General features: G+C 40.9%; 2 protein-coding genes across 2 annotated transcripts; both read left to right on the top strand.

The window, feature by feature from the left end:
* Positions 1-1,442: 1,442 nt before the first annotated feature.
* Positions 1,443-9,249, top strand: sec61a1b (SEC61 translocon subunit alpha 1b). The gene is made up of 12 exons (XM_030778738.1): positions 1,443-1,531; positions 2,492-2,559; positions 2,649-2,714; positions 2,966-3,044; positions 3,706-3,837; positions 4,319-4,428; positions 4,991-5,144; positions 5,577-5,737; positions 6,151-6,348; positions 6,695-6,886; positions 7,236-7,312; positions 7,511-9,249. Exons 1-12 carry the CDS (start codon positions 1,525-1,527, stop codon positions 7,695-7,697), a joined length of 1,431 nt encoding a protein of 476 aa, XP_030634598.1. The 5' UTR covers positions 1,443-1,524; the 3' UTR covers positions 7,698-9,249.
* Positions 9,250-10,286: 1,037 nt separating this feature from the next.
* emc3 (ER membrane protein complex subunit 3) lies at positions 10,287-14,580 on the top strand. Its single transcript, XM_030777183.1, has 9 exons — positions 10,287-10,412; positions 11,056-11,249; positions 11,568-11,625; positions 11,786-11,879; positions 12,042-12,146; positions 12,466-12,547; positions 13,289-13,368; positions 13,764-13,846; positions 14,125-14,580. Exons 2-9 carry the CDS (start codon positions 11,095-11,097, stop codon positions 14,251-14,253), a joined length of 786 nt encoding a protein of 261 aa, XP_030633043.1. The 5' UTR covers positions 10,287-10,412; positions 11,056-11,094; the 3' UTR covers positions 14,254-14,580.
* Positions 14,581-15,576: the final 996 nt, after the last annotated feature.

Raw genomic sequence — 15,576 nt, 5'->3', positions numbered from 1 at the left:
GCCCGTAAAGCCAGAATGGATCCCTTCTCTTCCTCACTCAAAACCTTTCTTTTTAACTCTTTTGGCATGGTCCATAGTTATTTTTTTTTTTTGGAATTCAACAGACACTGGAAATAAATTAAACAGTAGTCCACTACCGAAGGATGCTCTGTTTGTGTAAGGCCAGTACTTCAATAAAGAATTATCAACCTGCTTTTGCTCGCAGAGTTCCAGCACGTATATTGCCATATAAAAAGATATTTTAAAGTCATCTAATTTTCTTCAACTCATAATGTGACCTTCAACTAAATTAAGGTGGAAAACGGTTTATTCATACTTTTCACAGGCTGACTTCTTTATGTTTAATACCACAGTAACCAGAAAATAATTTTGTAGGACAATTATGGCACCCAAGTTTACAACCCAGCAAACCGACGTCATCAAAACTTTACAGGGGTATAGTCATAAATGATCATTATCGTCAATTTTATTATTAGTAGTAGAAGTTGTTGTTGTTGTTGTTGTTGTAGTAGTAGTAGTATTTCTTCTTCTTCTTCTTCTTCTTCTTCTTCTTCTTCTTCTTCTTCCACTTCCCCTTCCTCTTAGTCTTCCTCTTCTTCTTCTTCTTCTTCTTCCTCTTTGTCAAACGCGGTTGAACTTTAAAGCTGCATACCGTCCCCTACTGGGCCGAAAGTGTAAGAGACCACATCAAAACTTCAGTAGGGTACTGTTAAAAATTCTTCTTCTTCTTCTTCTTTTGCAAGTTGAACGAATAAATAACTTTAAAACTGCATACCGCCGCCCTCTTGGTGGAAAAGATTAAGAGACTACTCTTAATCTCCAAGGTCGCAGGTATTCCTGCCATATCAACTGTGACGGTGATGAATACAGACAGCAGTCACAGTCTAGAACAGATCAGAATAACTGAATTGTAAAAAACACCATTACAGTGAATGTCAACTTGGCCATAATTGCATCATTAAATCAGTCAAGGGAAGTCGATATTAATCATAATGATTATAATCATCATTACGAAGTTTTGGACTTGCGGGGATTTCACAAGCCCAGGAAGATGGGCAGACTTATATAAACCATAGTTTTAAGTTCGTCCACTATATAGTGTTATACAGTTTTCATTCCAAGCACTTCCATATCAAAGTGAAACATTCGACTAAACACGCGAGAACTGAGCTACTCTTGCTTCTCCAAATGGTAGGTTCACTTTTTCTGTCAAACCAACGTACTAGTGCACTCATGCTGATCAAGAGACAGACGACAAAACGACAAAATTGTCATGTCATCAAATCTTCACAGTGGTACAGTCAAAAACAGCCAAAGATCTTTATTTCGTGTTCAAACTTTGACCACATTCATATACATTGCAGCTCAAGTGGGAGAGGCTACCGGCAGTACTGACGTGTGGTTTAGGCTTCAATGATGACGTGTCTCTGTAGAACCTTTCTTTTGGCTGGCAGATGCGACAGTAACTACACGTAACCGATATAGTGGGACCATTAAAACACCGGGAGCCGGACAGCAGACACCATGGCCAGTGAGTTTGTAGCCGAAATCGCCTAACATTTTCATTCGCATACTTCAGCGTTTCTTTGAAATAACGAGCAGTAGTATATTTAGTTATTTTATCATGTTGCTAACGGGCTAGCCAGTTTATGCTAACTTGTAACGTTATCCATGAAGCGCCGGTAGCGACCTGCTTTGCTAGAAAGGCCAGTTCCAAAAGGAAATAAACGGTTTTAATCGTTTTCTAAAATTAAATTTGAAGCTATTTTCCAGTGTCTGCTACTCATAAAAATGGAAAGGCTTTGTCAAATTCATTACAAGCAAGCGTGCTGATACTTGCTTTTCCTGGCTAACGTAGTGTCTTGCGTTGTTTGCTTCCTATAGTGAATTTGTCGTGATTGCTAACGTCAATCGCTCGCTGCTTTCCAAATACCTTACTGCTCCCGTGAAGTTATCGTTAGCTTATGCCGTACTTTATTTGAAATAAGTTGAGTGTATGTTTAACGCTTACACAAGTCTGTTTTAATGCTAAATAAATATCACCCTTCACTTAACGGTCCTTGAATCGTACGTTGCCAACGGTGCAAATGCTAATGGTGCTCGGCTAGTCAGCCTAAATATCTATAAGCTGTAGCCTTCACCAAATAATAAAGCGGATTTCTTTCCTCAATAGCGTCAACGTAGATGTGGTTTATTCTCTGAGGTTTAATTCATTGACCTCGTCAACAAAATATTGTGGCTATAGTATTTGTGGAGCTGTATGTCTCAGCGCTAGTGATGACGTTGCACGAGAAAAGCTGTGCAGAGTCGGTTTTAGGCTGAGAAAACGTTCAGTTTAATTTCTGCGTCCAAGGCAACGTCTTCCTTTGAGTTTTTTGACAGACGGTCCTGCTTATCTTAGCGACAATTTATTTTTCGTTTTAATTGAGGTGTAAAGTTATTGTGGAAGAGCAGTCATTCTGTAATTAAACTTTTATTTTCCTCCTCGCAGTTAAATTCTTGGAGGTGATAAAACCGTTTTGTGCAGTTTTACCTGAGATCCAGAAACCAGAAAGAAAGGTAAGGAGCCTCTCTGAATTTTGCTATTACACATAAAAAAAAAAAATTCTCAACTATCGCTTTAATGTATTTCACTCCTGTTCTTACAGATTCAATTTAGAGAAAAAGTGCTATGGACAGCCATTACCCTGTTCATCTTCCTAGTGTGCTGCCAGGTAAGTATCTTTTGGCTCTATCAAAATCAGCTGTTAGCAACCAGTGCTAATGAAAAGTCAGTCAAACCAGCGTTTGCTTTATAAATGTGGGGAGACTCTCACTGAGTCATTAGAAAGGCCTTCAGATGAAAGACCCACTATAGTCCACAATGGTCTGTTTATCTGCTTTGATATGGTTAAGCTGAAAAGCACATTATATGAGTAGCAGCCCTGAGGCCACTGCGTTGAATGTCTGATCTTCTCCTTCACAGATTCCTCTTTTTGGCATCATGTCATCCGACTCCGCCGACCCCTTCTACTGGATGAGAGTCATCCTTGCCTCCAACAGAGGTGCGTACAACTCAGACATCTGTCTCATTAAATGCTCTTTACCTCAGTTTAAGCACTGTGAATGAGTGGGCTGGTAGGTCACTGCAGGGAGAGAAAGATGGAATGAAAGCCAGAGGAACAGTGAGTGTAATGTAAAGCTGTGTGACTGATGTTAATCCTCTTTTGTTAATGTACATGGTTGAGCACTGATCGCTAACTAGTGATATGCCCCCTCTCTAATCAGATGCTGATAGTAGCACATCTTTACTAGGACTAGACAAGGACCTTTAGCAGCTCTAACCTTATAGGTGCTCGCTCTCTCTCTCTTTTTCTCTCTCTCTCTCTCTCTCTCAAGTACCTAACTGAGCTAACCCAGGTTGTGAGAAATACTGTGAATAATAGAACTAAGAGTCAAAGATTAGACCAGGAATAATAAAAAAATATGGTTAGAGAACTGGTTGTCCTGGCTCTACTGCTTTTTAAACGACTTCATACTGATAATGTACTCTTGTGTGCTCATGAAGTAATAATATAGACTCTCTCTGTTTAATCAGTCCATGTGTAGTCCTATGCAAAGCATATTCAGTCGTTTGAGACTCACTGTGTTAAGTTTCCCAGGAAGATGAGCCAAATATGGTAAAGCAGAGCTTGCGTGTTTGTGTGTGTGTTTCTCGTTGTACAGGTACTCTGATGGAGCTGGGTATCTCTCCTATCGTAACCTCCGGTCTCATCATGCAGCTGCTGGCTGGAGCTAAGATCATTGAGGTCGGAGACACGCCCAAGGACAGAGCACTGTTCAACGGCGCCCAGAAACGTAAGACGTCCCACGTCGCACCCTTCCAGATTACCTTAATCCCAGATTACCCCTATCCAAGATGATTTTATTTTTGCCAGATGATAGTAACGACTTCTGCATTTGTGTCCGATATACTCAGCAATATCTAAGCAATCACTGGATATCAACACAATATAATCTCTCAGCAGAATAACAGTTAAATCCCACACCCATAGAAGCATGTTGATCCTACAGACCCACAGCAATAGGTCCCAACACCGCAAAACATGGGACTTTTCATCACACTCATACCATCCCCACCTTTGATTCAATTGTCCTGTCTGGTGCCTTTTGTTGACAGCCATGTCCAAAGCATGTGGAACTGCACCCACTGCTCACGTAGCTACATAATGCACTTTTTGCCAGATCTACATTGGATTGGCCAAAGTGAAGTCGGTAGCTGTTTTTGGTGAGGTAGCTGAGAGTGTATTAAAAACGTTGTCACTTTTCCCCCCCGCAGTGTTTGGCATGATCATCACCATTGGCCAGGCTATCGTGTACGTGATGACTGGCATGTACGGAGATCCCTCTGAAATGGGTGCTGGAATCTGCCTGCTCATCATTATCCAGGTGAGGTATCCACGTTCCCTGTCTCAGCCCTCCGGTTTACGCTATGGTCTTAACGTGGACGTAAAAAACCACTAAATGAGTGTAACTGTAACATTGTGCAGTTAGTGCGTTTACAGTCGTGGGTTTTATCTTTAAGTCGCGTCGAATCAGTCAGGACACTCCTCCCAACCCACTCACATTCATCAGTCGTGTGATCTTGTCACTGTTACTGATTGTTGGTTTCTTTGTGGGAATGTGTGAGGTTAGAGTTCTGTTTGAAGCAGCTCTACTCATTCATTCGGTCTTATCTACTAGTCTTGACAGGCAGACCATCTGAGGAGGAGAATACTTAATCAATGGTCTGATTGCCTAATCTAGGAGCGCAGTAGATGTAGGATAATTCTCTCTAAGGTTCTTAGTGTCTTCAGCACTGGCAGTTAAAAGCTTGAGTTGGAATAAGCAAATCTGTCTGAACATTCCGCTAGTTCTTTTTGTAACATTCCGTTGGTGCCTCTATGATGTCACCACCCTTTCCTCCTGTCATTCCGCCCTGACGCTAACGAACCGCTCTTGTGTGTCCCAGTTGTTTGTGGCTGGTCTGATCGTGCTGCTGTTGGATGAGCTGCTGCAGAAGGGCTATGGTTTGGGCTCTGGTATCTCTCTCTTTATTGCCACCAACATCTGTGAAACCATCGTTTGGAAGGCCTTCAGCCCGACAACAGTCAACACAGGCAGAGGTGAGTCTTGATATGCCCAGACTGTGTTTGTCTGCTCATGTCTTAAAGTCAGAACAACAGAAACCATTTCTTTTTTTAAAAATGAGCCTTGCAAATTAAATATCAAGCTAAATACCATCCCATCAAACTTATTTGATTATGTATCCTCTCTGACCTCACAGTACATGTAATTATTGGCATTGTGTTGTGTTTGATGAAATAGCAGGTATATATTTTTTTTTGTGGGAGCAGTTTGCCCAAAAGATATGTGGCACTCAAACTCCTGCTGTAACGACTTGAGATTTGGCTGTTTTGTCCCCCTCCCCCCCTGTTTCTTGGCTTGAATGTTGTTTGCTTAGTCATTTGTCTGACCTGACCCACTGTGGGTCAGAACGGCCTTTATCTGAACTGTCACGTCCCGGGTTTAGACTGGCTCCTGTTGATTTGTTTCAGGGACTGAGTTTGAGGGAGCCATCATCGCCCTGTTCCACCTGCTGGCCACTCGCACTGATAAAGTGCGTGCTTTGAGAGAGGCTTTCTACAGACAGAACTTGCCTAACCTCATGAACCTCATCGCCACCGTTTTCGTCTTTGCTGTGGTCATATACTTCCAGGTCAGTCTCTCGCCCACATGCTTGCTCAGAACAGATGAGGCTTTTTTTTTTTGTTTGTTTGTTTGTTTGTTTGTTTGGTGGTCCATTTCTGATTTGGTTCTGAGTCATGTGATTTTAAAGCTGCTCAGCTGACCAATTACAAACTGAGGCAACTGTCAGGCTGAGGTTTAAGAATGTACCCAGACTCCTGCGGGCTGTTCTTGTTACTTTATTGGCTGAAATGCGTAATCAACCTGAATGTTTTAAGAGAGTCCGTTTGTTGAAATATGCTAACGACCCTTCTGTCTGAACCCCTCATTGGCCGTTAAACACATTACACATTAACCTAGAATTTTTTTTTTTTTTTTTTGTCTCACTGACCATTTTAAAGATGTCAGTTTACCGATTTCGCCCCTTCTCGTTTGTTCGCACAGGGCTTCCGTGTTGACCTGCCAATCAAGTCTGCTCGCTACCGTGGCCAGTACAACACATATCCCATCAAGCTCTTTTACACCTCCAATATTCCCATCATCCTGCAGTCGGCTCTGGTCTCCAACCTGTACGTCATCTCTCAAATGCTCTCCACACGCTTCAGTGGCAACTTCTTGGTCAACCTGCTGGGTACCTGGTCTGTAAGTAGCACCCCTGTTTTGACCTGACGTTTTCGTAAAGTTTGCCCAGTTTGGGATGGGTTTTCCTTATTACAGATGCTCAACATTTGTTGCTCAAAATCTACACAATTTTGGTCCGAACAGCACATTTCGAGATTGAGGGCTAAGCTCATATTTCAGCAGTGTTGAACGTAACAGTCGAAAACCTGTTTAAAGTCTATACTCTTACATTTCCCAGTCTGATTGAATAGGATTATTTCCAGGCGAGGCTGTGTGAGAGACTTAAACGTTTAGGTCTTGATCACAGCCGTTTGGCATCGTCATGAGTCTAAATGAATTCTCTTTGTGCGCGTGCGTGTGCTAACAGGACGTGTCCAGCGGTGGCCCAGCCCGTGCCTACCCCGTCGGGGGACTGTGCTACTACCTCTCTCCGCCAGAGTCATTCGGGTCGGTTCTGGAGGATCCGGTCCACGCTGTTATCTACATTGTCTTCATGCTGGGCTCTTGTGCCTTCTTCTCCAAGACCTGGATTGAGGTTTCTGGGTCCTCTGCTAAGGATGTACGTAACCTGTTCCATTCTCCACTCTCTTCTCGCTTATCGTGCACCTGCTGTGTCTGATACATCCATACGCTGCAGACTACTCTCAGATCTATGTTGACGCACAACCGATTCAGTTAATCAACAAGGACCAATTGACAAGTTGAATGAGGTGTTACCGTGCAGATAGAGGATAGATCTCCTAGAAAAGAGTTTAAAAACGTTGCTGAACAAGACTTAAAATAGACTGTCCAGTGTGTTCTCAGGGCAGGATGAGGAAAACACTAAGTAGTCTAATCAAAAATTCTAACCCTAAGTCTAACATTTGAATTTTTTTTTTTTTTTTTAAATGCATTTTTTTTGTTCTTAGGTTGCCAAGCAGCTGAAAGAGCAGCAGATGGTGATGAGGGGACACAGAGAGACATCCATGGTACACGAGCTCAACAGGTCAGTGCTTAGAACATATACACACACACACACAAACCTATGCTTTTCTCTCATCCAGCATAACCACATACTAATCAGGAACTTTGCAACTTTGAATAAAAGATCTGAATAGGTCTAAACACTGTGGTGACATTCACTCTACTTCAGTGTGCACGTGTGCCTGACAGAACTTCTCTTTGTCTCTCGTCACGTCGATAGGTACATCCCCACAGCTGCAGCTTTCGGGGGGCTGTGCATAGGTGGGCTGTCTGTCATGGCTGATTTCCTGGGGGCCATTGGCTCAGGAACTGGAATCCTATTGGCTGTCACCATCATCTACCAATACTTTGAGATCTTCGTCAAGGAGCAGAGCGAAGTGGGCAGTATGGGTGCCCTGCTCTTCTAGAAAAGTTTTCCACAATCACACCAGATAGACACAACCTCTGCTCCTCATCGAATCTTTGTCTTTTTTTTTTTTGTTTTATCTGACATGCACAGTCAATGCTCTGCTTCTTGGATGCGCCTCTCTCTCCGCGTCGTTTTTTTTTTTTCTTTCTTTCTTTCTTTTGTTCTTTTTAAACACTCAGAAGCTCTGAGGGCTGAAGGCGCAGACTGGAGGACTCTGGGAAGGGAAGACAGCATGATATCCCAGCATTCAGCATGGGAATGCGCCCGTCCCCAAACACCCCCCCCCCCCACTTTTTTTTTTCTATTTTTATTATTATCTTTTAATGACATGAATCCTCTCCTTGTTCCACCTCTCCATTTCAACAGCCAATGAACTGCCTGCTTGATTTTTGTCCACCTTGATTATTGGTTAGGAGCACAACTGATCTGGCACTGACCGTTCTTTCAGGTGTGGATGTATGCTGTATGTTGGGGCAGATCACTCCAATGCCAGCATGTCAGTCTGTGAGCTCATGTGATCTGTTAACAATATCGTCAGACCATGGAAACTGTTAGGTGATCCACTGTAAATAAAGTTTTTTTCTGTTTTTTTTTTTTTTTTCTTATGGCACAACCTTGAATGTGAGAGGATATAAATGTTCTTGTCTGTCTCGCTCTCTCTCTCTTTCTGTCTGTAAGGACTGTCAGTGTTAAAACACTTAGTGGTATGTATGATCTGTGTGTGGATGCGTTGGTAGAGAGGAGACAGCCATGTTCCGTTTACTCCTGTTCATTTTCAGTTCAGTTTGACCGTAATGTTTGGTTAAAGTGTATACATACGCGTTATGCTGTGGAGAGCAGTGTTTCTCTCTTAGGCTTTGAGTATCCATCAAGCTTCTAATACTGCTGTCTTTTTCCATTCATTGTGTTTGTTTTTCTAATTCAGTGTAGCCCACTCACACAGGTCTTAGATGAGGTTTGTTATTGCATTTTTTGTGGTGAGGGTATTTCACAAAGTGAGCTGGGTGATCATTTTTCCATTAAAGAAAAATTGCTGTAAACCCATTTGCTGCCATGCAGGTTTGAGTGATTGATTGACAGTTTTATTCAACCAATTAATCAATGCTTATCTTTTAGAAGGCGGCTCCTGTGGAACAGAAAATTCCACAGTGTTCCCAATAGAATGTTAGTGCGAATCGGCCAGTTAAATTGGAATTCTAGCTTTGTGTAATTCCCTGCGGATTAAGGAAAAGAGAGGTGGTCATTACTGACTTATTCTACCTGACTGAATTGCTACAGACACTGCCTAATTGAAGGTTGGTGTGGATGGATCTGGTTTGTGATGGAAAAAAAGGTTGTTTTGTTTTTTTTCTGTATTTGACCTGGTATTAAAAGAGAGAGTGTTTTTTGCCAACTCTTGGAGCTTTGATTATTGTATATAGCAAGTCCTGCCACGTATTATCCACGTTGGTTTAATAGTCTCTTTTGGAGGTATGAAAAACACTATCATGAACAAAAACATTTGTTTAGGCGACGTTTCAATAAACGCTTCTTTTGTGGGTGAAAAAAAAGAGACTCGTGGGTCATTTCTGCACACACTGAAATGCGTAAGTGCTCAGAGTATCTTAAGAATGACATCACTGAAAATTACCTGGAGAATTTGTTTTAATATCAGTTGAAACACTGATAAAAGTTCAGGAGTATGTATTAAGTTCAGGAGTATTTATTAAGTCAGACAGCTCAGAGGATTATGAAATATATATATATATATAGAAATGTAATTAGAAACATGAGTGTTGGCAGTTGGAGTGAATTAAATCCGAAGCGCCACTGATGTCTCATAGCACAAATTTATTTATTTGCTTATGTATTACTTGTCATTTTTGCTAACAATCATAAAGCTCTGTGCGACTCAGTTTAGTTCAGTTTCAGTGCTCTAAGCACAGGGGGGAGGGAGTCTATTGCGGCTCTCTAGCCCGTGGAAAAGCAAACCGGTTCTTGGAAGGTTCGCAAGTTGAACTAACTGCGAACCGGCTCTAGCACCAGCCCAGAACTAGCACCTAGTTCGCGTTAGTCAAAAGGGGTTGGGCATGGGGCGGCCTCACTACATGTCAAATACAGCACAAACCAGAGAGGATATTTTTAAAGAAACTGAACCGAAACGTCAAATCGTGTTCCAAGTCTTTGATTAGCGCAGTGTAAACCTCCAGTCGGTCCTTAATAAATGCTCCTGATTCTGTCAAGAAAGGTTCTTATGTGCGGGTGAATTATGCAGGATACTGTGCTTCACATACTTCATTAAGTCTGTGGTCTGTCCAACAGGTGGCTCTATGCCTGTCTTTGCATCATCATTTGGATCTTAAACAAATACTAACAAGATTTTTGTGTGGTACGAGTCAAGTCCCTTTCCGTAGACTGTGAGGAATAACACACACCCAGACCATCTATTTGTGCTGTATTAAAAAAAAAAAAAAGTGTCTCTGGCACTATTCGTTTGAAAAACTGTCGATCTGGAGTCCATTTTGAAACTCATTCCCATCCTTCAGGGCGCTTCGCGCTGTCCTCTAAAAAACCTCCTCTGTTGTTCTGTTCGTAATACAGTCTGTGGCTGCGAATGCAGCAAGAGCGAGGATTTAATATGAAAGCAGCTTGCTGGCGGAACCACAGAGCCTGAAGCTTTATAGTCTACAAGGGTCAGGAGTCTGTCATTTAATTAACCCCGTGCCAAATTAAGGTAAAACGAAAAAAATGTGGGGAAACTACATCGTTGTATGTGTTCTCGCATCATGTTGTTACTTGACAATCTCATCAACGTCTAGTTCCTGATGCTGAATCAACATTATGCTAGGCAGCTAACGAGTGTCATCTGCCACTAAAGTAGTATTTTACATTTTCTACAAGTAATACACGTCATATATGAAAGTGGAAATTAGGTTCGATTCGACCATTCAGGTATAAATATGTTTATAACGTTATCATGCGATATTCGATGAGTTTGCCATCTGGTACATAACGTACGTTGTGTGGCCAGTTAGCTAGATTCGGAGTGCCGGCAAGAATGCTATCTTAAATACCTTAGTTTAGAGCCAAACACACACAGTCCATGGTATTATGCGCATAGACATTGCTCAGTTAATGTTGTCAAATTAAAGTATCCAATAACGTAAAGTTTTTGGGGCTTTTTTAATTTAAAGGCCAGCTAGCTACACTGCGTGCTAGCATGTGCAATTGAGCACCGAACGTTGTTAGCTTAGTTGGTTCTGTGCACAGCATCAAGCTGATTCCAGCTTCATCACTGACAATGACATATCATTCGACTGCTGCCCATCTTTTAATAGTGATTAAAACCTTAAATACATCTCATTAATGTTTTACAGGTTGGTCGAAAAGTAGTGTCGACATAGTTCCGAAAAATCATGGCAGAACCTGAGCTGCTTTTAGACTCGAACATTCGTTTATGGGTCGTGTTGCCCATCGTCTTCATCACCTTCCTAGTGGGAGTAATTCGACACTACGTTTCAATCCTACTTCAAAGTGATAAAAAGCTCACATTAGAGCAAGTGTCTGACAGGTAATAACATTTCGTTCTTACTTTCTTATTTTTTTAAGTCTGTTGTCTTTATGAGTACAAGGTTACATTGAAGAGCAAAAACCAGGGAATTATCCCAGGAAGTAATAGGGTGTGGGGCGTTATCTCCGCCATTGTAAGAGATGGACTGACATTTAATCGCGGAGCTGAAAATACATAAGCCAATCAATAAACAAATTATTGGAAAGTTACGGGTAGTATACAGTGTCTGGACTCAGTTTAAAGTCTGTGAAGTCCACCTACTGTCAGTGAGGTGAACATAGAAGTTAGAATTTATGATTTTGTGTGTCTGTAATACAGCCAAGTCCTCATCAGGAGCCGAATTCTGAGGGAAAATGGAAAATACATTCCTAAACAAGTGAGTATGTCACCTGAATGGTCGTTTGCTTTCCCCCCCCCCCTCTCTTTCTTTTTTAATTCTAGGTGTATAATATGCTAACTTAACTTACAATGCAATTTCTACTTAGGACAGTGGAGGAGTAAGTGTTTCATATGATTATGTCTTCTTTTCCCAAAAGTCCTTCTTAATGAGAAAATTCTACTTCAATAATCAAGAGGATGGCTTCTTTAAGAAAACCAAAAGAAAGGTTGTTCCACCCTCTCCAATGACTGGTAAGCTCTCAGCATTCTAACTTTCGTTCCCTGTGAGATAGATAGACGGAGGTAAACCGAACCACGTTATGCAGGATACTGACAATAACGACAGCTGTTATGACAGAATTAACAGAATACATCTTTTGATGTGGTTTGTGTGTGTTTTTTTCCTTCACCCAGATCCCAGCATGCTGACTGATATGATGAAGGGAAATGTCACAAACGTCCTACCCATGATCCTTATCGGTGGCTGGATAAACTGGACCTTCTCAGGATTTGTCACAAGTAAGAGATTCTCCCTCTGCGCGGTTTTGACCTGAACGTTTCGAAATGCTCGGAAAAGCACGGAAGCTTCTCTCTCTCTTAAAAATAAATATTATTTCAATTCAGCGTTATTGTCACGAACACAGTGTTCAGGCACAAGTGTAAACAAAAGAAGCTGCATTGATACATTTGTTGGCGAATGCTGACACCTGGAAACAGGCTTGATTTTTCTGGGAACTTGTCGACCTTTGTTCAGATGTGTTCTCAGAATCATCTCCCGCTGTGTAAAATACATAAATAATATTACTGTGATGGACTGAATAATTCCTTCTGCCCTCAGCTAAGGTTCCGTTTCCACTGACCCTGCGCTTCAAGCCCATGTTACAACAGGGCATTGAACTGCTGTCGCTGGATGCATCCTGGTAAGTCGTGTCGGATTGGAGATTTTTGTGAGACACTGCTGTTTTTTTTTTCTTTTTTTGGGGGGGGGGGGGATGTGTACGTCAGACATTTAACAAGCTGTCATCATTGTCCTGTGCAGTAACACAGCAGAGAACATTTTTGAGAAACACAGAGAGGAAACACTGCACAGTTAACTCTTGTAAACAGTCATGTACATTGTCTTTATCTTGTCTGTAGTGCTAGAGAGACACCAACGGCTGGAACCAAATTCCTTGTGTGTGTGTGTCAACATACTTGGCCAATAAAACCTGATTCTGATTCTGACAGTTTGTTATTTCATCACTTCCATTTCACTGGTGCAGTGTTCAGATGCATATGTTACAACAGCAGCACACGTCTGTGTCTTCACAATTGCTTTAAGTGAAATCTGCTGTGTGGATGGCTATTACAAAAAAAAAAAAGATTAGTTTTATAAACGTGCCACACCAGAGGCACACGGGAAGGCTTTTTCTGTATTGACACTGTGGTTGTGAACTTTGTATACAGTGAGAGTCACCCTAAAAAGTGATTGTAGTCTTGTTCTTTATTGAAAAAAATTGACTTTGAATTGTTATCGGCCTTAGCTGTTATCATCTTCTTCCATTAATAAAGAGACACAGTAAAACATAAAAATAGTTCGGTTTTTCACAATGATGTAACTTGTCTGTTTTTTTTTTTTTTGTTCTTTGTTTTTTTTTTTTTTTTTTTTTTTGCATTTCAAGGGTGAGTTCAGCATCTTGGTATTTTCTGAATGTCTTTGGCCTACGCAGCATGTATTCTCTAATCCTTGGACAAGACAATGGTAAGTAACTTTATCTTTTTTAGGTTCAGACACAGCAAATACAAAACCAAGCTTTTCACAGGTTTTTTCAGATTCTCATTTTTGTGTTTTCTTTGTCTTGTTTTTGGTATTAAGACACATTCTGTGATTGTTGTGGCACTTATGGGTCTAGCTGAAATGGGACTTCATCAACTCAAAATATGTAGCTACAAATGAATATGGAAATATGATTTGAACAACGTGAGCGGATCTGAAATGCATGCAGTCTGTGTTGTGGTAGTTAAACCTCTGTTCCTCAGTATGATTTTTACAGAGTCATGTGTTCACCCCGAGTGTGTGTCATATGAAATATTTCGTATTTACAATAGTGGTGGTGTTCATTGTTATATGAGTGGTTCGCTCTGGTCATGTGATAGGTGCGGACCAATCAAGGATCATGCAAGAACAGATGAGTGGCGCTGCCATGGCTATGCCAGCAGACACTAACAAAGCTTTCAAGGTACTTTTAAAACTCCGATTTAGGTGATTTTAAAAGTTGATTTGAATAGCCTCTTTTTTTTTTTTTTTTTTTTACCCCTGCTGTGAAAGCAACTGAGAATACAGAGATCCTCACATCTCAGTTGAATGTCATAATCAATGTTATAGTTACTCCAACCTATGACAAGGTAAAAGACATTTTGGTTAAACCTTTATAGCAGAATGGGATTTTTTTTTCCCCTTAATCTTTTTTTTTGTAGTGCATAAGGTTTTGATTATTTGTTTACGCTTCTCCTGTAGGCAGAGTGGGAGGCCCTGGAGCTGACAGATCACCAGTGGGCTCTAGAGAGTGTTGAAGAGGATCTGATCAGCAAAGACCTAGACCTGAGTGGGATGTTCCGGAAAGACTTACCAACCGGCATCTTTTAGGAACCTATTCACTGTGGGGATGTGACACTGGGCCTTGTTCCCAACTGAGTTAATACTGATTGGGTTGAACTTGCTTTGGCAGATGGTGAAGTTATGATTTCCGTTGTTTGGCTGAGAATGGAGTCACGTCCAGCCTCATGCCAGACATATCCCATAGTCACGTGTCATTTGCATGCACTACTTTCTCATTGATATGTTCGCTCAACCCTCAGCTGTGCACCTGCCAACTGTTTATTTAAGATGCTTAGCTTGTTAGTTACAGACTTTTCAGTCCATGTGAAAGTAGGTTTTTACTTTACTGTGATACACAATTCCAGGCATAATAATGTGACAGTACAAACTATAAAGGATATTGTGGCCAACTGCTATAAGAGTTTTTTTCCCAGTAGATCTGTTTTGTTTACAGTCATGTTTTTCATTTTTTTTCCTGAAAGAATTAAGTCACTGCAAATAACTGTAATCATGTTTTGTTGATTTAAGGAGAGCAAGGGTTTGACTCATATTGGACCAATGATAGAAGAACTAGGTTTAGAGACAGACTAAAGAAATATTTAGCTCAATATGACTGAAGATTATAGAATTAGTCTTTTTGTCTTTTAATGTGTCATTAGGCTACACTGAAATTCAAGAGGTTTCAGGAAAAGAAAAGCTATAGTCTGTCACTTCTGACAGTAGCAGAAGCTTTGTGTCTTGTCCTTATGTGTTTTAATCTGCTATTGGTTAATATTATGCTTAGCGTTTATTATTTATTGAATTAATTTGATTTTGTAACATTACATTCTGTTTTATAAAGAGTTTTGACACCTTATGCACTTGTCTAAACTGTTGTTTCGTCATAATGCAGAACAAAAGAAAACAAAAATGATAGGTAATTATTTATTGCAAGAATAGGTAGTTAGCTATAGCCCGGGTCATTACCTGCTCATTATTGTTGTTTGGTCTTGCGAGGACAGGCTCACACAGAGTACGGCTCCTGTGATCTCTGTTCTAATGCAAATAAGAGCAAAAAAACATGATATTTAGCTGTGTCTGAGCCAGCATCTTGCATCTTTTTCTGCCAGTATTACCCTTTGCTGTGATTTCAGTGGCTCGTTGTCACATTGGTAGGCTGTCATAGTAATGACCCGGCGTTAGTTGCAGTGGATGGGCAGGTTGGGTGAACCCGTAACTTTCGTCAGCAAAGTTTAGGACAGTTTACAATTTGGACGATGCCAAATATGTGAAACAAGACCAAATCTAACCCTAACAACGAATAATAAGAACATATGACATACGAATCTGTTAGATCAATGTATACAAGTGTTCATGTGACTTAGTATTTAC

The sequence above is a fragment of the Chanos chanos genome, chromosome 6, assembly GCF_902362185.1.
Source record: "Chanos chanos chromosome 6, fChaCha1.1, whole genome shotgun sequence".
Classification (NCBI taxonomy): Eukaryota; Metazoa; Chordata; class Actinopteri; order Gonorynchiformes; family Chanidae; genus Chanos; species Chanos chanos.
This window is presented reverse-complemented; position numbering and strand designations above follow the sequence as displayed.

Coding starts and splice junctions, on each gene's coding strand:
- emc3 (XM_030777183.1), top strand. CDS start 11,095: ATGGCAGAACCTGAGCTGCTTTTAGACTCGAACATTCGTTTATGGGTC. Junction 11,880..12,041: donor TCCACCCTCTCCAATGACTG/GTAAGCTCTCAG, acceptor TCCTTCACCCAG/ATCCCAGCATGCTGACTGAT. Junction 12,548..13,288: donor CTGTCGCTGGATGCATCCTG/GTAAGTCGTGTC, acceptor TTGCATTTCAAG/GGTGAGTTCAGCATCTTGGT.
- sec61a1b (XM_030778738.1), top strand. Junction 2,560..2,648: donor TCCAGAAACCAGAAAGAAAG/GTAAGGAGCCTC, acceptor CTGTTCTTACAG/ATTCAATTTAGAGAAAAAGT. Junction 7,313..7,510: donor ATGGTACACGAGCTCAACAG/GTCAGTGCTTAG, acceptor TCACGTCGATAG/GTACATCCCCACAGCTGCAG.